Source organism: Gadus chalcogrammus, chromosome 13 (genome assembly GCF_026213295.1).
Source record: "Gadus chalcogrammus isolate NIFS_2021 chromosome 13, NIFS_Gcha_1.0, whole genome shotgun sequence".
Classification (NCBI taxonomy): Eukaryota; Metazoa; Chordata; class Actinopteri; order Gadiformes; family Gadidae; genus Gadus; species Gadus chalcogrammus.
This window is the reverse complement of record NC_079424.1, coordinates 14,088,775-14,109,839: the sequence shown is the minus strand read 5'-3', so window position 1 is coordinate 14,109,839 and position 21,065 is coordinate 14,088,775. Positions and strand designations below refer to the sequence as shown.

The following is a 21,065-nucleotide window of genomic DNA, read 5'->3' as shown; positions in this document are numbered from 1 at the left end:
CCACCCCCCTCCGGCTTCACCGCAACGCACTGACATCAGTAGCGGCAACAGTCAACCCAACTTTGGGACCGCCGTCGAAATCGTGCAGCCCTGAAAAGAAAACGATATTATACCCAAACATCGCCGACCCCTGGATTGCGTAAAAGCTGTTGCGCGTCCGTTTGGAACCCTAAACCCCGCGCGCCGAATCTCGGGCGTATTCGTCGTATCAGCGCGCGCAGGAGCAAGATGCACAGACGGAGAGCAGGCGTCTGAAGGTGACATGTACCTGGGGATGATCCAGAGCAGCAGGCGTACCTTGAGCAAGAAGTGGAGATAGCAACTCGATCTCGGTCCTCGTTTGAAGATCACAGCGTTTGAAATCCTACTCCGTGACTTTATCCAAGAGTTTGAAATTGGGAAAAAATAACGAATCCTATCTTAACGACTGCTCAGAAAATACTAATTAGGAGAAACCGATTTGCATAGTCAAAAGCAAAATGGCTACGTTAATAAGAAGCAAGCTTTCTAATAAGCTGTCCAATGCCGCTACCTCGGTCTCCAACAAATCCCAGGCGAAGGTGAGCGGGATGTTCGCCAGGATGGGCTTCCAAGCCGCCACGGACGAGGAGGGTTTGGGCTTCGCCGCCTGCGATGACCTGGATTATGACCATAGACAGGGGATGCAAATGGACATTTTAACAAACGATGAGGCAGGAGCCGGAGCAGGGAGCGGACCGACAGGCACAGGGGAGGGGGGGTTGGATGGCGACAGCCACTACCAGAGAGATGGAACCGGTCTGCCGCCCTCAGGCTCCAAAGACGCAAGTCTGGCAGAAGAAGATAAACCAAAAATTACCGCATGGGAGGCCGGCTGGAACGTGACAAATGCCATCCAGGTAAAAATCTAGGTTGAGGAATGTGTTACAAGGCCCACAGTCTATCTATTGTATCGTGAAACCCGTTGCCTGGCATGAAATGCGCTTGAAAACACCCTTCATGGGGACGAATGCGTGGCGCAGTGTCAATTTAATCATTTTGATGACTAAACCCAGAAGTCGGTGTTATCTTTGATTCTCTGTCTTTGTGTGCTTTTGTAAAATGATGTCAATCATTAGGCAAAACCTAATCGGTATCATCCACCCCGTCAGGGAGAAAACGCAAAATATGCATTGACGAGACTGCGGAATTTTACGCACACGATTTCAACGAGAGAAGTGAACGACTGATACATCCATGATTTACTTGTATACTGATAATATGTTACCTGAAGAAACCATACCAAATAATCAAGAATTATATGTATTTGAATTACTATAAAGTTACTTTCAATTCAATTGCGCGCGTCCATTACGCATCGAACTTGCACAGGTATTATATGTCGAAGTGACAACAAAAACATATTTTATAGAAATTGAATGTTGAGCAATCAGATTTTCGTGTTTCTGTAAGTGGCATATAGCCTTAAAGCCCCTGTTGCTGGGGCGGTCGTGGCCAAAGCCACGACACAGTCAGCCAGCTATACGTCACACTGTGTCTCCTCTTCCTCTTGATGACGAAAGAGGCGGGGGGTGAGGGAGAGAGGGGAGGGGCGGGGGGGCGATGCTCAAAGCGAATCGGAAAGCCCACAATGAAAACCGTTGTCACCAGTCGTTCACCGCATGTGTCAAAAGAGATTTAGGTTAAGAGTGTCGAGGTGAAATAATTTATTCAATACCCCCCATAACATGGCCCGTTTGTGTTTTGCCTTCGCAGGGGATGTTTGTGCTTGGCTTACCCTACGCCATCCTGCACGGAGGATATCTCGGACTATTTCTTATCATTTTCGCCGCCGTGGTGTGCTGCTACACAGGCAAAATCCTCATTGCCTGCCTGTACGAAGAGAACGAGGATGGGCAGCTGGTACGTGTCAGGGACTCGTACGTGGACATTGCCAACGCCTGCTGCGCGCCCAGATTCCCTTCTTTGGGCGGTCACATCGTGAATGTAGCCCAGATCATAGAGCTGGTGATGACCTGCATCCTCTACGTGGTGGTCAGCGGTAACCTCATGGAGAACAGCTTCCCCACCATGCCCGTCTCCCAGAAGTCCTGGGCCATCATCGCGACCGTGGCCCTCCTTCCCTGCGCCTTTCTCAAGAACCTGAAGGCCGTCTCCAAGTTCAGCCTGCTGTGCACGATGGCCCACTTCGTTATCAACGTCCTGGTGATCGCCTACTGCCTCTCCAGGGCCAGGGACTGGGCGTGGGACAAAGTCAAGTTCTACATCGACGTCAAGAAGTTCCCCATCTCCATCGGCATCATCGTGTTCAGCTACACCTCTCAGATCTTCCTGCCTTCTCTCGAGGGGAACATGAACAAGCCCAGCGAGTTCCACTGCATGATGAACTGGACCCATATCGCCGCCTGCATCCTCAAGGGCCTGTTCGCCCTGGTGGCCTACCTGACCTGGGCGGACGCGACCAAGGAGGTCATCACAGACAACCTGCCGTCCACCATCCGAGCCGTCGTCAATCTTTTCCTGGTAGCCAAAGCCTTGCTGTCCTATCCATTGCCGTTTTTCGCAGCCGTAGAGGTTTTGGAAAAAAGCTTTTTCGGTGACGGAGGACGGGCGTTTCCAGATTGCTACGGGGCCGATGGACGCCTGAAGTCTTGGGGTCTCACTCTTCGATGCACCCTGGTTGTGTTTACGTTGCTGATGGCCATTTATGTCCCACATTTCGCTCTCCTCATGGGGCTCACTGGAAGTCTCACGGGCGCTGGGCTGTGCTTTCTACTGCCCAGCCTCTTCCACCTCAAGCTTTTATGGAGAAAGCTCTTGTGGCACCACGTGTTCTTCGATGTCGCCATCTTTGTAATAGGGGGTATATGCAGTGTATCTGGTTTCATTCATTCGATGGAGGGCCTCATAGAAGCGTACAGGTACAACATAGAAGAGTAGATTCAAAGTTAAACCATCGCTGAGAATTAGATGTCAATTGCAGATCCCCATTTTAGTGCAAAACACACGACTTCCTATTGAAGTGCAGCCCCTGCTTACTATACGCGTTCAACACATATTTGTGCGATGCATAGTCGTGCATCGATTTACGCACACACACAAACACGCAAACACTCTATCTCTATCTCTCTCTCTCACTCAAACACACACGCACACACACACACACACACACACACACACACACACACACACACACACACACACACACACACACACACACACACACACACACACACACACACACACACATGCAGGTGCATGAGCGTGCACACAGACGCGCCCATGCTCACACAGTGAGGAATAGATAGGTATACGGTGACTGAGCGAGTGATTCATTCCCCACACACTATATGGATAACATGATGTATTGATATGCGAACAACGCTACATATAAATATTTTCCAGTGGAGTGAAGGTTTACAGTATTGAACAAATCAAACTTGCAAAATGGTCCATATGTATTTTCATCGCTCTTGTGGTGGTCCCACACTTGAGAATACACATCATTAGACGTTTAAGGTTGTGATTGAGGACACAAATTTGACATATTGTGATTAAATGGCTAATAAGAAGCGTTTATTAAAAAAATGCCACTTTCTTGTTTTTGGTGTTTTGCAGTATTCCAACATGCCACCCGTTTTGAGTCATTGATACGCTTCTGGAATTGGCTAATACGATTTTATTGCAATAACTTACAGTTATTGTTCTAACAGTCAGGCTGTTCTAACAATGAATGAATAGGAAAAGAATGATGACAGCAAATAATACGTGACATGTGGAAATTGGACCTCTCTCAAAATATTGGACCTAGATACCCCGACGTTTTGCAGCAGCTATACAAACTATGCATTGAATGTATGATATTCAGACACAAATATGATCAATTTGGGAGGAGAAAAAATAACTTCCCAAAAATGTTTCTTTACATTGACGCTCAAACAACGTTGGAATTGAGCCTATATGTCCTAGAGAAAGGCCTATGTCCTACAGTGAGGCCTAGAGCTTAAAGTGAGGCCTAGAGCCTACAGTGAGGTTTATGTCCTACAGTGAGGCCTAGAGCCTAGAGAGAGCTCTAGAGCCTAGAGTAAGGCCTATAGCCTACAGAGAGGCCTGGAGTATATAAGAAAAGCCTGGTTTGACATGTTGACATTTTGGAAGACGATAATACGAGTTAACACTATACTGTGTTGAACTGATCAGATAACAATAGTCCACTCCAGGAGGGGGGCCGCAAATTTAAATCCTTTAATCTAGGCCATTTCTCAAATGTTTTTCTTTGTGAATTTGAAATGTATATTCCGAGAATAGATTGATTGATTCTTTGTTCGAAATTCTGTCGTTTGGAGCTAAAATATTAAGAGATCAAAAATTAAGAAAATGTGCATAAAGACATTGTTCACTCTGTGCGATCCAATGGGTCATGTGGAAATGTTATAAAAACCGTATGTGTAGTGTTACCGTGGTTTCAAAAAGATGGAATGTATATCTCAAAATCGTTATCATATATCGTGAAAATGAATATTAAAGAATAAATAAGTGAAATTATATTGTAAAATTGTGAGTGGTTTTATGTATTAAAAATGAAAGTGTGGGTATCATGTATTTTTTCTCTTTAATAAAATGCAAAGATGGATAATTTGAATCCTTAGACATTTGTGGGCCTTGCCCAACGTAGCCAAGCATGATTTCATTATTAGGAATTAGGACTACCCAGCCGAAATAAATGTTTTCGAATAGCGCTCTTTATTTTATAGGCCTAACTGAGGGGCCGATAAGAGGGCCTACGATTGAAGCACATGGGGCCTCTTTGGTTTAAGGCTGCTTTAAAAAGGCGGAGTAGACCTACGGAAATCGCGGGATTTTAAATTATACGTAGGCCTACCTGTTCATCCACTCCGTTGCTTATGACCATCTGTGTAGAAATGCTTGGGGACTGAATATTCTCTCCTCTGCACCACGTTATTTTGGACGAATCAAGCATTCGCTCGCTTATCTGTAACGGTCTCGTTGGATTAAAAAGCGCAGCAAAAATGTTTGGTAGAAAAGAAAATATAGCGACAGTGGGTATCACAAAGAATTCAAATAGGGATAATGTCTTGCAACTATCAATGTAGGAAAGCTTTTACGCCAAAGGATAGGCTTTTAAAGGACCTCTTGGCGTTTGCGCCACACTTCCCGCGTTACAACATTGCTGACCGTGTAAAACAAATTCAAATAAAAAACGATAATGTATTAAATTCACATTTATTTAATACAAGTGTAATAATTGTATTGTTTAATACGTCTTTTATAAATCCCAGCAGATGGGTGACACTCGAGCACCCTCTAGTGCTCCGTTCAGCGAAACGCTTGACATGCAGAATGGGACTCATTGCAAACCATTAGTGGCCTCAAATACCACGGTAAATATTCAATGACAATCAATCACCTTATATTTAGACAGAAAACATTACTTAAGCGAAGTACTTTGTCTTTTATAATTTTTATTGTAATATTCAAGTAGTGGTGACAGTCGCCAATAAAAGTCATAATTACATAATTACAAACAAAGGATCAATATGACATCAAGCAAGCCATCAGCGTCTGGCACAAAGAAGTGATCCACAGTACACACAAGCAGCTCAGGCAGCTGCACAGTTTCCAAAGCGAGAAAGTAAGACGACCACATCACGACAAACAAACCAACATTCATTTCTCCGGCTCCGGGCTGGCCGATAGGGACGTGGGTTTTTTGGTGGACTTCTCCACCACCCAGGGGTGGCACAGCACGCCCTGGATGGGCAGTCGGTGCAGGGGGTTGTGCTTCAGCAGCCTGCCAATCAAGTCCTTTGCATCTGCACAGATATTGGCCACGGCCGGGTACGTATATTCCACCTATAGCCAAAAGGGGAAAATAACTATCCTTTAGATGAGAGTTCTCCTCGTACAATGTTATTATCTTTATTTCACTAGCTCAACATGTCAACAGTTTATTGGGACCCTAATCAGGAGAATGCAGGCTTGATTAAAGTCCTTTCCGATCAGCCCTTGTTGATTTAGCGTTGCCGTTTGATGACATGCTGTAGTCCAGGCGTGCGACCCCTTACCCTGCAGATCTTGCGGTAAGTTTCCTCGTGACTCTTTGTCTCAAAGGGGGGCTTGCCCACCAAGAACTCGTAGCAGAGGACCCCCAGACTCCACAGGTCCACCTTCTCGTCGTGGGTCCTACCCTCGATCATCTCCGGGGGCAGGTAGTCCAGCGTGCCGCACAGCGTGGATCTCCTGGAGCAGCAAAGAGAGGTATCAGAGTTACCAATGTTCAAAGGTTATGAACGGCTCAGCTCACAGGTTGAGGCCAGATAATATTAACGCTATACATTAGCGTCCTGCCTGATTTGCATCATTATTGGGATTGGACAAATGCATTACCTGGAGGAAGGCGTGTGCACAGACCACCCAAAGTCCGCAATCTTCAGCTCGCCATTGGCTCCAAGAAGGAGGTTCTCAGGTTTGATGTCTCTATGGATCACCTTCTTGGAGTGGCAGTAGTTCAGAGCATCTGCAAGCTCCATTATGTACTAATGGCATTAAAAAAAAAAAAAAAACGACAGACGTTATGGTTATGGACATTATGGTTTTGGCCTTCTCAAAGTAGGGGGAGATGACACATGTACATCAAAAAGGTTCCCATTCATTTCAGCTTTTCAGTGAGGTTGCTCAACTTTGACACATGTTACAACAATGACCATGGCAGCCAAGCTTGTCACAACTTCAGTGCGACTTAAGGTAGAGTTATGGTTGGACGTTGACGCAACGCAATGACGCCGTCTCTTCGACAGTCGTGAACCTGTTTTGGTTCAGAGTCAGGTTTAAGTTAGTGGACCAATCACAGCCCTTGCTTGGCGCCTCGACGCAATGTAAACATTTTTGGGATGCACACGTCCCAAAAATGGGTCCGTAAACTTCCTTGCATTACGTCGACGTCCAACCAGAACTACGCCTTAATAGAGACACTAGTGAACTCTGAGGTTGAGGTGTACAGTGACGGCCGGGAAGACTCACAGTGGCACTGCGCTCCTCGTTGAAGCTGCCACAGCGCTGCAGCTCGCCGTAAAGCTCTCCCTTGGGTGCAAACTCCAGGATGAGGTAAACGCGAGACGCATCATGGAAGTAACCGTAGAGGCGCAGTATGTTGGGGTGCCTTTGGAAGACGAGGACAGAATGTCAGCAGCATTTCAGCATTGGGGACGCAAGAGTCTTTAGCATGTTGCTCAAAAGGCTTTAACAACATGAGAAATTGGATTCCATTATGGCAATAAATGAGAAAACTTATTTTCATTTATGAAAAGCTCTGAAGCTGGAGAGATTTAATAACATTTCAATAGGAACCAATCACCGCAATCAGAAAGTGTGCAGTAATAAGTAGATGCTGCCACCATGAAGAAAACTGCAGCCTTTGTCATTCTAAATATGCCACGCTCTAGGTGGCATTAGGATGGCAGGGGAAGTGGGGAGTCTACATGTCTCTTATCAGAGACATTGTGACATTTGTGTGATTTATTGGCAGTTTCTCACTATCAGGACAGATGCGTTTTCTACCTGAGGTGAGACTGGATTTCCACTTCACGCCTGAGCTGGTGCGCCACCCCCGCCATCTCCAGCTGCTTCTTGAAGAGCACTTTCAGGGCCAGGATGAACATGGTCTGACGTTCCCGGGCCAGGTAGACATTGCCAAATTTACCCTTCCCCAAGGGACGGCCGATGTCAAAGTTCTCCAGGCTCCATCGCGCTCTTTTGGAGCAACATGATACTTAGTTAGATTATATGAAGGCTTGATTACACAGTTACCATATCATTTACATTTGTATGACATTTTCAACCCCAATGGATGCTTCCATGGATTTACATTAGAATAAAAATACACAATAATCCGTTTTTGAATGAAAAATACTCATACATTGAATTTCCATTTGAAGATTCCTTCTTGGTTGCCTCGTCTAATGAAGAAAAGAAAACACAGTCAGGCATACCAATACACAGAAATAGGAGGGCAAGTGAATGTAATTAGAAGCTTAATTCTATTAATAATGATTACTTTGCGAAGGCTTCTTCTTAGAAGGCTCTGTTGTGTTTTTGGCAGGCTCTGGGTCAACTTTTGTGGCTTTCGGCTTGGCCTGACCAGACTGGAGACTAGGCTTCTGTTGCATTGCAGGGTTAACGTTGGGAGTGACCGGGTTCCTGTTTTGATCAGCTGCATAGCTGGGCTTGACAACAGTGGCGACGTGCGATACGGGCTTCTGCTGGCTCATGGGTCGCTGTATGCGCTGTGGCCCGTTTAACATCCCTAGGACCTTGGGAGTGTGGCTCGCTGGGTTGCCAGACTTCCGAGTGGTTTGAGCCACCGGAACTCTCTTTGGACCCAAGTTACTGGTAGTCAGCTAGGGAAGAGATCATCATGAGTAATATTTCAAAAAGAAATTAAAACAATGTCCGAACAAACCAAATACAGCTCAGTGTGGGGTGTAACAAATGTTCTAGTCAAGTTCATGCTTTAATGTTACCTTGCCTGCAGGCCTTTGCAGTTTCATATCCTTTCCACTAGCAGCATCCATGGTCTATTCTGTAAAGAAACGATTGGACATTTTATGGAAGATTCCAATTTAAAATTGATAATAATCATCTTGGATTATTCCTGAAATCACACGATTCAATCTCATAGCAATCGTTACAGAAGAAAACAAAACCTCTTCTGTACGGTTGTCATCTGCCTTACTATTTAAATGTTTAGCGACTATCGATTTTATTCACATTACAAAAACGGTTAAACTATTTCGCCTGAATCGCTGAATTGTGTCCACCAGCAAGGATAGTCATCAATAAAAGTAGATGATTCAAGCGAATCACTAAGAACATCTCCAATATAGCAACCTTACTTACCTAAATATGTGTGCACAATTTCCAGATGCAATTCTTGTCAACGCTTTACTTTAAATACCGAAAATAAGCGATTAAAACGAACGAAGCTAAAAGCTTTACCTCGGCAGGCTAGCTTCAGCTAGCCAGTCGAGCTGCATACATAAAATAAATATCAAGGTTGTTCAACGATCTACCTGACCGTTCTAACCTCAAATAATGGAACAGGAGGACACAACACCGTAAGAAACAAAACTCTGCGTGAATAAAGACTAAAAAGCGGTGTCCTATTTTGGAGAAGCCACGAGTTCGGTCACGTCAGGTTTTGACAATGGTTAAAACCCCTTCGTAATATTGCTTGTTGGTTAATTTCAAATGTCGCTCTTTTTAAAACCCTGAACGACTTCAACACACGTGATTGGCTGAAATGATCGCCATTACTTATGAACCATTGGCTGATTTGGAAGCGGGTTTCTGACGTCATCACCATGTCGTTTTCAGGATAGAACTGTAGATGGCAGTACTGGCCTGACTAAAATTGACAAAATTGTATTGATAAATATTAATCGATGAAATTAGAATTGTCATTATTCTATTCTATTTGTGAGCAATATCATCAACTCATATCCACTAAGGAACGTTACAATTGATGAAGTCATTTGATTAAGGGGATACGAATAATTTATATTTTCCAAGTGGGAATTATGACATCTCGGTGTATATGGGTATATATATCAGTTCTCAAATAAATAAGTAAATAAAATGTATATTAAATGTCAGACACAGTACAGATTTATTTCTAAGTCCCACATGTTAAAAAAAAAAAAATGAAAACCACACAAAAAAAACACCAAACGCTTTCAAATTCGCTAGCCACTCGACTGTATACAGGGGTTGCATGTTTAATGTAGGACTTAAACATCTCATTCATTTCCGACATAAGCGTTTTATTTTGATGCATACAATTATATAATTCCAAGCTGTTACTGAAATGTTTGTTTATATCAATTAAAGATGAACAAAAATCTGGTTAATGAGGTTCAATTTTTCTTTATTCCATATCAGCTGCAGGGGTTTCTGTATTTTAATATAGTTTCTAAGCAATTAAAAGGAACTACATGCCTGAGTATGTTAGGAAGTCTGCTCTTCATTGATAATGAGTGTCAAAGGGATCCTTGATGATGCTCCCATATCCAAAAGTTATTAACCCAGAAAAGCTTGCTCTGCAAAAAAGCCAATAGTCAAGACAATTTCACATAATAAATAATCTTTAATAGTATACACAGATAGCCTTCACAATTTACTTTTTACATATGAAAACTGCTTGAATTGCACATTTCTTTCACAAGTTAGCTTATTATAAGGCTAACAACAATTGTTCACAAAATCCCTAGTTATGTTAAGCAGCTTTGTTCTAACAAAATGTATTTGTTCCAAGTGCGAGCTCAGTCCCATCCACTCAGGACCTGTTGTACATCATTATACTGGTAAAAGCCAGTAGATCCCCTGGCAGTCGTTATTATTTTAAAAATACAAAACTGGCATTATTATCAGTGGTCATGTTCAGATATTTGTTGGTTTGTTAAAGTGCTGGTGTTTAGCTTCAACAATCAAAAACAGTAGAATAGTTATTACCACTCCAACCGTTTCAGCATATAAGTGCTTGCCAACACACTGAAGATGGTCCAGTTCAATTCCTCAAAACATAAATCCGTGCTGTGTGTCTTGATCCCTTCAGGTTACATAAATATTAAATTAAATTAATCATACAAGAACATCACATGTATACAGGCTTGGCTCTAACAATCTCATCAGTTCATAGTTTGGAAGGGAATCCATGGTGACAATGTCGAGGCTCAAAAGAGCTGTAGAACATCAGCCATGAAAAACCCTGTTGACTCACATTCCTCAGCGGCTGTGCCTTGCCCTTCTCTCTTCATGAGACCGTGGGACTTAGCTACGTTCTGGTACCCTACAGATCTCCAATCCTCGAAAGCAGACCAAGGACAAACGTGACATTGCATTCATACACCCGACCAAAAAACAATGTTCTACAAAACCAACCTTGGTAAAGACTCCGTACTTCGGTAAAGGACTAGCATTCTGAGGTCCTACACCCCACAGTATTGATGCTCACCAATGTCCCCAAAAGAGGGAGTAGTGTATCTATAGACTTTGGCACCTTTGAAAAACAAAGCAAATAATAAACTAAAACGTATAATAAATAACCGAAAGATGCCTATACCTGTAACAGCAAACGTTGACCCACTCTTTGTCCGTTTCGAACATGGGTGGTGTTGAACAACTGTCTCTGGAGTCTTGCACCTGTTTGCCTTTCTCTATAATGCCGTCCTCAACAGGGCTAACACCACGCCCGGAAACCCTGTTTCAGAGTCCCCTCCACACTGCAGTTTGGCGCACGAATGCCTATCTAATGTAGACAGCAGTTCATGGCAAATGGAGGGATATGCAACTCTGGAACACGTAGAACAGGCACCGAATCCAACACTAAAAAGGAAGGGAGGTGGGGGATGCTGATGCATGGCGACATTTTTGTAGTCTTTGTAGTGTTTTTGGCACCCAGACACAAAGGGGTGGGTTGTGGGCCGAAAGTGACAGTGTTATTTCGATGTAACCGCCGCAGCCATGGGCGTGCGTATTGTGCTGCGGGCCGTGGCCGCCAGCTCCTCGATCTCCGTGTTTAGACGTCTGATGACCCATTCCATCGCCTCGCGCCCCTGCAGAAAAGGAAAAACAAAATGGAGCCCCAATGATTACATGACAGCATGGGCAAAAGTTCAAACTCAAGAAAAAATTATAGTGTGCAGATGGTCATTTGGGCAACTATTTAACCGTAAAATTTGAAAAGGCAAATTAATCTATTATTTAGTTATCATTTTACAAAAGTACAATCATCTGTTACAGTTAAGACACACCTTTTCTTTTCTGACAAATATTTTGAAATTAATTGTTGTAAATAGTTTAACAGACATGTACTTGGGAGTACATGGACAGGTCAAGAGCATATCTCACCTTGCCAGCGTTGGTATTCATGGTTGAGGCCATGACTCCCTCCAGATAACTACTGAGGCTCACTCCCTTCACAGAGATGATGGCTTCCTGAGTCAATACCGTTCTAGTGAAAATAGATGATGAATATATGAGAACATAAGCTTTTCAAAACATGACCTGTACTTAAAAAGGTAGTGAATTTGCAGCCCATTCTGTTTAAACATACCTTTCTGGATCCTGAGGATGGGGTTTGTACGTCAACTTCTCATCCACAGATATCAAGTTTGTCAAGGTGATCTGTAGACACAAGGATATTTTGATCGCTTTAAAAAGGTATATCTTCCCATCATTATTCATTTAGAATATACAGTACCATTCAAAGATAATCAATGATTATATGTAATAAATGCCCAGCCCGAATTCCAGGGCAATCTCTAGATCACCAGATAATTGGACCTTTACTAAAGAGGTCCATAAGGATACAGTTAAGAGTGCATTGCATGATGATTCAGATTTAGGGGATAGATGCACCTACGCATGAAAGAGTGACATAATAAATGACAGTACTCACATTTGAGGACTGAAGTTCAAAAACCTTTTCTTTGGGGTCTACAACAGAGTGCTCCTGGATGTACGTGCATGTCCGTGTGTTGCCAATGATCTAATAGGAAAGAAACAAACAGCAAAAGAATAAAATGAAGTGGCCTACAAGCATATTGTGCTCAGGTATGGAAGTCAACCCTGACCCCAACTGATGGGAGACAGCAAAACGCTTTGAAAGAAAATTACAGATTTTCCCATAAAGTCTGGTAAGAACCTGCTGAACACCATCCAGAAAAATATGATGTTATAATGGTCAATGAAAGGTCAACCAAAAAAGCCAAACCATCACAAAATCGAATTAACTACTTACTGAACCAAGATCTAAATCTATTGCTCTTGAACTTGGTTCACATTTAAGAACCTGATCAGACCTCAGCTGAATTTAGTCTAAGACAATCTGATTAAGATTAATAGAATATACCGTTGACCACAGGGTCAAATTGGGAGACAATGTCTGCACATGGAATCAGACATTGTATATTAATAGACTCTTTTGCCCTAGACTTCTGACATTAAACACAATAGAGCTTTTATGTTTTGCCCAAGGGCAAAGGGCCGAGGTTGGGAGACATGGGGTAATAGTGTTGAGAGAAATGTGGGTGATGAGCAGGTCCTACTCAACACTGGCAGTAGTTTGTACTCCTGAGAACTGAACAAACTGTACACGCAATACAACATGGCCCCCTTCCAAATACTCAGAGTGCCTTATAAACCAGTAATTTACTCTATAGAACATACAAATAAAATAGAGTACAGCGATTACAGCCGGTTCAAAAGTAGCACTCAATAAAAAAATGCACACACAAATAAGCAAGTTCAGCTATTAAACAAAGAAGTATGACTACTTCAATAACTCACTTTATAACCCGATATTCTTTAGAATGTTGTGAGACAAATATGAACAATGTGACCAGGAGTGTGTAACAAGATCACCCCTATGTAGGGGCACACAACTCCTCACTCAGCCTCACGATTGCAAGTTACAACAGGGACGTCCCTTATTAGCGAGGGGCTAATACGAGTTGGAATGTTACATCACATGACACGAGGTCTAGAAACACATAAACCGCACCCCCAGTGTCGTACAGCACGGGCTGTGACAGGGTCATGGACTCATCCGGTCTGCGGCATTGCTAAAATAGCCTTACCTTGAGTAGCAAGGTCAACCTTGTTCAAACGCATTAGTCTCCCCGGCCTAATACACCTACGCTGTGCTGTCATGTGATTGGCTTTAATTGAACGCAAACTTATTTTCTGTAAACTAAAATATTACGATGTGACAACGTTTAACACCTGACTTCCAGAGAGAGGGTGAATTTAAGTTTTATACTTTTTACTTTTATACTAGCTAAAGTGATTCCGAAATAAGCAGCATATAGGCCTACAAAAACGCTTTTCTAGCTTTGCTACAATTAACCCCTTGTGTCCCACTTTCATAGAGTGTTTGTCTTTACGGTGCTACCATATCTAGCTATTATTAGAAACACATCAATCAATAATCGACAATCAAGAATTATAACCTTGATACTTACAGACTTTACTATAGAGGGGAGGCCCCACTCTGTGCTAAGCAGTCGTTTACTGTGCAGGCATCCCTGCTTGTCTACGGATCTGTCCAGGACATCAACTCCAATCACACTGGGGTTCATGGGGTTGGGGTACTTCTGCATGGCAGCCTTGGTCACCGTCTCCCAAGGATGGCTGCAAGCAGAGGACACGTATGATATTTAGTTTTTATTTTGTCTAATCTTGCAAAATAATTATTTGGAAACATTATTCAGATATCTCTACATGCGTATTAGCGAATTCACAGTGACGCTCGTAATTTCTGAAAAGCCCGAAAGAAAGCGTTATATAATAACTCGTGTTGAATGATAGTGTATTTCATTCATAAGAATAGCACTACAATTTTGATTTTAGCAACGACAGCATGGCGCAAGTGACAGAGACTGTGAATGGTCGCCATGGAGATAACACGAATGTTAGTACGCCGTGACGCAAGTATCAATCGCGTCTAAATTTCATGGCTAAATTTAGGTGAAAGGTTGAGCGGGATGATGTACGACACCGGCACGTCATAATAGGCGTTGCTGACCGGTTAAGCAATCGCACCGCAATGTCTCGACCAATGTCTATCGTTAGCGGCGTTCTAAAATATTACATTCTATCTGTAAACAGTGTAATGTATTGTGCAGCTGCTTTTGCTGAGCAGGGACCAAGAACGACTGCCTGTTCAACAGAGAGGAATGTCGTTCTACATGTGACTGGCTTTAGTGCGAATCAAATGATATAATCGCATATTGCGCACACAAGCGGATATCTAACTGGGTCTACTTACTTGAATATATGTTCTGATGTCCAGATCTTCATGTCTGATTATGGGTTGGTCGGGTACCCGGTGCGAAGTTGGAGTCAGGAGTGGAAAAGCCGGTAGGCACGGACACACTGGGCGAGTTAGCCGAAAGCTAAGCAGTAGGAGCGGTGCTACACTCCGCCCACTCCAGCAAGGTCACATGAGAAGTTGTAGGCTACGTACTTCCGCCGCATTCTGATTGAAGGCACATAGTACTGGCTTGCGCATGGTACATAGCGCTGAAGCTGGAAGGCATCATGTGCTTAGAAGTTTAGGACATTGACCCGTCTCTCTCTCACGCACACACACACACACACACACACACACACACACACACACACACACACACACACACACACACACACACACACACACACACACACACACACACACACACACACACACACACACACACACACACACACACGTATTTCAAGGACGAGAGAGTTAGACGGAGAAAACGCTGCATAATATTACCATATTATATTGATCATATTTAGAATCTGCTGCATGACACATCGTTTTGACTTAGCCTAAACTAAACGACAATAAACAGCAATGCAGTTGTATTGCTTCACTGAAGACGGATGGGACATCTTGAAATTCCATTGCTATATGTGCTGATTTCATTGTAACCCAGATCCTCCATATCTCATCACCAACCCCTCGTTAGGACAAGTTTGGTGGTGCACTGTGGAAACACATTGACACGTCACAAGTGCTTATCATGGAGTACAGACAGGGCAACTTTGGTATTGTATAATCTCTCTCTGCCAGACTTAGGGAGGAGGGCTCTACATAGTTACCATGAAGAGTGCAATGCAATGCTGCCATAATTGTGGGAATCGATTCAATTTAGTTTGTGTAAGAGTTTTCCATAGAATATGTGAATATTCCAAATACATTGTTGGTGTATTCCAAATACATTGTTGGTGTACAAAGGAAATATAAGTTACTTACGAGTGTTGTTTACTTTGATTATATTATTATTTTATTTAGTAGAATCTATCTCATAACAAGTATGAAGGAAAAATGTAACACGAAATTCAAAGAAATACTCCAATAGCAGTCTTATAATACAAAACATGACAAAGCTAAAACTGATTTAATTTCTGTACAACTTCGTTATAATCTCTGAAGTTTACTAACTATCAAATGTACACATAAAACATACATTTATTATAAAATAGCAAGACAATTTGTGGATTTTACTATATTCAAAGGTACCTTGATTCAAACATGAAGGATTTTAGAATTTAGATTAAAAAAAAAGTGACCACCAAAGCATTGCGCAAACGTGCATTAGTGAACAACTTAATGAGCATGCATACAATATAAATATTTCGAAAGTATTCGAAAATACCATTCCCAGGTCAATTCTATTTGCAATCGCACAAAACAAAAAACAACGAGTAAATTTGCACGGTTCGACGATCACATTCACTATAAACGTTGACACGACTTTCACAGGTCCTTGTCACTTTCCGTGGTTTCAATCACTATTTCGCTCACTCGCTGCTCCTTCACCGATTCTGTGCGAGACTGAACCTTCGCATGAGCCTTTGTCGAGGTTGTCATCGGCGGCCGCGCCTCTACCTCCGCCTCTTCCTCTGCCTCTTCCTCCTCCTCCAATCCCTGGTCGGCGGTGGCGTCCTGGTACTGCTGGTACTCCGACACCAGGTCGTTGAGGTTGCTCTCGGCCTCGGTGAACTCCATCTCGTCCATGCCCTCCCCCGTGTACCAGTGGAGGAAGGCCTTGCGTCGGAACATGAGGGCGAACTGGTCCCCCACTCTCCGGAACACCTCCTGGATGGCCGTGTTGTTGCCGATGAAGGTGGCCGCCATCTTCAGGCCCCGGGGCGGGATGTCGCAAACGGCCACCTTCACGTTATGCGGGATCCAGTCCACAAAGTGGTGGCTGTTCTTCTGCTGCATGCTCAGCATCTGCTCGTCCACCTCCCGCGTGGACATCCGGCCCCGGAACATGCCGGCCACCGTCAGATAGCGCCCCCTCCTTGGGTCGCAGGCCGTCATCATGTTGCGCGGGTCGAACATCTGCTGGGTGAGCTCTGGCACGGTGAGGGCGCTGTACTGGCGGCTGCCGCGGGCCGTCAGCGGCGCGAAGCCCGGCATGAAGAAGTGCAGGCGGGGGAAGGGCACCATGTTGACGGCCAGTTTCCTCAGGTCGGCGTTGAGCTGCCCGGGGAACCTCAGGGAGGTGGTGACCCCGCTCATGGTCATGCACACCAGGTGGTTGAGGTCGCCGTAGGAGGGCGTGGTCAGCTTGAGGGAGCGGAAGCAGATGTCGTAGAGGGCCTCGTTGTCGATGCAGAAGGTCTCGTCCGTGTTCTCCAGGAGCTGGTGCACGGAGAGCGTGGCGTTGTAGGGCTCCACCACCGTGTCGGACACCTTGGGCGAGGGCATGATGCTGAAGGTGTTCATGATACGGTCGGGGTACTCCTCGCGGATCTTGTTGATGAGCAGGGTGCCCATGCCGGAGCCGGTGCCCCCGCCCAGGGAGTGGACGAACTGGAAGCCCTGCAGGCAGTCGCAGCTCTCGCTCTCATGCCTCACCTGGTCCATCACCTGGTCCACCAGCTCAGCCCCCTCCGTGTAGTGGCCCTTGGCCCAGTTGTTGCCGGCTCCGGAGTTCCCTGGAAAACAACACAGAACCATGTGGAGAGCAAGGATCGCTCAGTGTTCTTCAGTGGAGGAAACATCTGATAGAAAAGTCTTAATATCACAATAAGAGCATCAAATGATTAATTTCAATCAATGAAAGGCTTTTTAAACCCGCCACACAACAACAACACAACAAAACATATGATGTTCATACATTGTTTCATACTATCAAAAGTAATTTAGCATCATGGATCAACCATGGATGGCACAAAGTGTTTAATCTTCACCATGGATGAAGTTGTCTGGCCTGAAGAGGGCGCCGATGCGGCTCCCTCTCACACTGTCCATGGTTCCGGGCTCCAGGTCAATCAGCAAAGCCCTGGGCACATATTTACCACCTGGAATATATGGGGAATCAGTGCAATCAAATGAGAATACAATTGAAATGTATTTAATCAAAATAAATACAAATTATTGTACCATCGTCTTAACCTTATATTCTTATTCTTATCTTCCATTGAATTGGATTTGGAACTGAAATTGCACGTTTTCTTACCATTTGCCTCATTGAAGTACACATTGACCCTTTCAAGTTGGAGGTTGCTATCTCCTTCATAGAGGCCTGTAGCGTTAAGGCCATGTTCCTCGCTGATCACTTCCCAAAACTAAGAAAAAGGAGAAACGACAGCAATTATAAGTACAACAAAAACATTACCAACAAAGCAATACAGTTAACTAACAACATCGATTTTTATGTCTAACTTTGCACTTTAATAAGTGTGTCTGCTTACTTAACAAAATACGTTCCTGCACGAAAAGAATACGACAAAAGTGTAATCGAGAACCTATATAACTACTTTTTGAACATGTTCTGACCTTGTTATGAACATGTTATGATGTTATGACATCAGATTGCCTGTAACAATCTGATGTACACTCACAAAACCCTCCACCAACCATTCACTATTTCACCTTACTGTATATGCTCGCTTTTTAACTCCTAATCAATTGGATCTGTAATGCAGCACCCAGGTCAATGAAAAACATGTATGTATGAATGAATAGTGATGCAAACCTACAATTTCCTACAAGATCCAATACCTGTGGATCAAAGTGGTTACTTTCTGCCCTCTATTGGTCAGATATACTTTTATGCATGTGTCGCTCAATATTGTAATTTAATTCGTCCTGTATGACCAATGATTTCCAAATATAGCAGGAAATAATTTCTAATATTATTCTGCTTATTTTCTCTTCCTTGCTTTGTGTTTTACGTGATAAAAAAGTCCCACCCATGTTAGCCTTGCATTGCCCCTTATCTTTTACCAGAGAGCACAAGGAACACCCTGTCACTGACAACTGCCAGTAGTAACACAGAAGTTATTAAGTTACGATATGCACCAATCACTATACCACATTAAGAAATAACTCTAAAGTGGAGTAAGATATAATTGTACTGTATCTGATATGCGGCTCTGATATTTTAATTATGCTTTAAACATCTGTGTGAAGATAATTAGTTACATTTGAACGTTTGGATGTCAAACAACTGCTGGTTTTTCTTTGGAAATGAGGCACTACGACAACAGAAATACGAAAGGATTTCTTTAAAAGTAGCACACATTGAATACTAATTTATATTTGTTTTTGAGTCATTTCAAAGGCTCAATATGCTATTAGATGTTTTATTAGGACAATTGCATTGATTATCATTTTTTGATATTATTATTAACTATTGAAGATAGTTTTGATAGAGAATTATTTTGTCATTTATTACCTTTGAGCCAATCTGGTTTCCGCATTGTCCAATTTGTAGATGTACAATTTCACGCATGATGATCAAGCCAAAGCCAAGTGTGTGGACTGGGGTCTCTGATATTTTCCGGTTCTCCAGCTAGTGTTTTATACCCATCCATGATGTCATCACTGATGTCATTTCAGTCAACAGGACCGAAACGGAAGCATCCTATTTATTCTATGCAAATTGCACTATATAAACGGACATTATAATCAATTTAATACAGAACATATGTTGTCCATTTGAATATGATACAATTATATACGATAGTGATTTGTTGTTTTTCTTTATTCCTTCCTGTTTTGGGGCTCAATCAGTAAGGAGGTATAGGAACATATTTAGCTTTTTTTGACTAAAGGTTTTCAAATGTAGCCTACTTACTCTATTGAATTTCACATACTGAACATATTAGACGGACTATCCTTTTCTCTATTGCTGAATATATCTGTTATCCCTGACATGCATGGAGGATCGGAAGGAAGTGTCATAGAGACGAGCCGACATGGGTCTGCTTGGTAACTGATAGCACCCCATCTACTTGCCAAATTAAACGAAACACACACATAAACACACACAGACAAATATATCCACACACACACATACTTCTCAAATTAAAAAGCGAAACAATCGCTGACAAGACTAGCAGAAAAAAACTTAGACTGCTCGAGTTGTGATTAAAAGGTTTTCTAGTTACGCTGTGATAAAAGTTTCATATTCATGAAGATGTGAACGGTGTGATGCTACCATCTAGAGGACTGGATCAGTATAACATATTGTAGACCTGCGTTATGACTGTCAAGCAGGCAATGCAATTCAGAGACATTTCACTGTGTACGTTAGTGTCTCTTAATAAGTAAAAGTTTGTACATAAAAATGCAGTAATTCAAGCCCACAAGCCCCGTAATTCAAAAATCCACAAATGGGCCCTTCTGTTTCCTATTGGGCAGATCAAGCATTATCTCAAACTCAACTCAGAAAGACGTCTGACAGAGAGTGTCTCCTCTATTTTTTACTATCTGTATCGATTTTGTGATATTTATGTAACAGTATGTTATTAAGCAGCACCTTTATTCAAAGTGCCTTAAAGTGAATTCAGATATTGGGCATCTTGCTGAACAAGGCTCACAGGTCAGCATTCAGAAATTGGCTGTTGAGCCCAGTATACATATTGACTGGACCCTACACTGGTTTAATATACATGATGCACTTACACACATCATCAGTGATGGAACCTGGGGTCATTGGACGTTTCGGGTCTTTAAACATCATACACCCTGACCCAGACAACCCAGCCAACATTGATCCAGTCCCGACTTGTGTCTAAGTAGCATGTAATAATAATAATAATGTAAGAATGGTATCCTTACTAACTTGTGCAGATTTACTAAAATCGTTTGGATAAATGATGGAGTAGGCCGATGATCACGCTTAGTGATAGCTTTCTGATACTGCAAATCTTGACCACTATGGGTTTTGGGAAAAATTAGAACTGTCCCTTGCTTATATCCCATCTCTGACTTCAGTCAGCAGCCAAAGTGCTTCACCCAAGGGACCAAATCACCAGGTCTCTGGGGGACCGGAGTGCTTCATGGAACTTGCATGCATTTTGGCCAGAGGCACCCTATTTGGGAGTGCGGTTGCTGCCTTACCCTGGGAGGCAGCAGTGTTACCCGCTTTGTCTCTAAACATATGTGATGTGCTTATGAATGTGGGCATTATAATTCTTACATGATGCATGCAATCACATACAAGGAACCATCTTTACTATCATATTTATGTGACATACCTGCTTAACCCCATGAACAC

General features: G+C 43.0%; 4 protein-coding genes across 4 annotated transcripts; 1 reads left to right on the top strand and 3 right to left on the bottom strand.

The window, feature by feature from the left end:
* Window positions 1-454: 454 nt before the first annotated feature.
* Window positions 455-2,919, top strand: slc32a1 (solute carrier family 32 member 1). The gene is made up of 2 exons (XM_056606859.1): window positions 455-878; window positions 1,735-2,919. Exons 1-2 carry the CDS (start codon window positions 480-482, stop codon window positions 2,917-2,919), a joined length of 1,584 nt encoding a protein of 527 aa, XP_056462834.1. The 5' UTR covers window positions 455-479.
* Window positions 2,920-5,208: 2,289 nt separating this feature from the next.
* On the bottom strand, window positions 5,209-9,287 carry aurka (aurora kinase A). Its single transcript, XM_056605716.1, has 9 exons — window positions 8,896-9,287; window positions 8,520-8,578; window positions 8,054-8,396; window positions 7,916-7,955; window positions 7,558-7,749; window positions 7,021-7,159; window positions 6,388-6,536; window positions 6,066-6,240; window positions 5,209-5,853 (listed from the first exon to the last, which is right to left on the bottom strand). The coding sequence occupies exons 2-9, from the start codon at window positions 8,568-8,570 to the stop codon at window positions 5,668-5,670; spliced, it is 1,275 nt and encodes a 424-aa protein (XP_056461691.1). The 5' UTR covers window positions 8,571-8,578; window positions 8,896-9,287; the 3' UTR covers window positions 5,209-5,667.
* Window positions 9,288-9,894: 607 nt separating this feature from the next.
* prelid3b (PRELI domain containing 3) lies at window positions 9,895-15,046 on the bottom strand. Its single transcript, XM_056606602.1, has 6 exons — window positions 14,825-15,046; window positions 14,019-14,187; window positions 12,455-12,544; window positions 12,110-12,180; window positions 11,905-12,007; window positions 9,895-11,609 (listed from the first exon to the last, which is right to left on the bottom strand). The coding sequence occupies exons 1-6, from the start codon at window positions 14,854-14,856 to the stop codon at window positions 11,493-11,495; spliced, it is 582 nt and encodes a 193-aa protein (XP_056462577.1). The 5' UTR covers window positions 14,857-15,046; the 3' UTR covers window positions 9,895-11,492.
* Window positions 15,047-15,561: 515 nt separating this feature from the next.
* LOC130402383 (tubulin beta-6 chain-like) lies at window positions 15,562-19,337 on the bottom strand. Its single transcript, XM_056606529.1, has 4 exons — window positions 19,239-19,337; window positions 18,018-18,126; window positions 17,749-17,859; window positions 15,562-17,493 (listed from the first exon to the last, which is right to left on the bottom strand). The coding sequence occupies exons 1-4, from the start codon at window positions 19,293-19,295 to the stop codon at window positions 16,304-16,306; spliced, it is 1,467 nt and encodes a 488-aa protein (XP_056462504.1). The 5' UTR covers window positions 19,296-19,337; the 3' UTR covers window positions 15,562-16,303.
* Window positions 19,338-21,065: the final 1,728 nt, after the last annotated feature.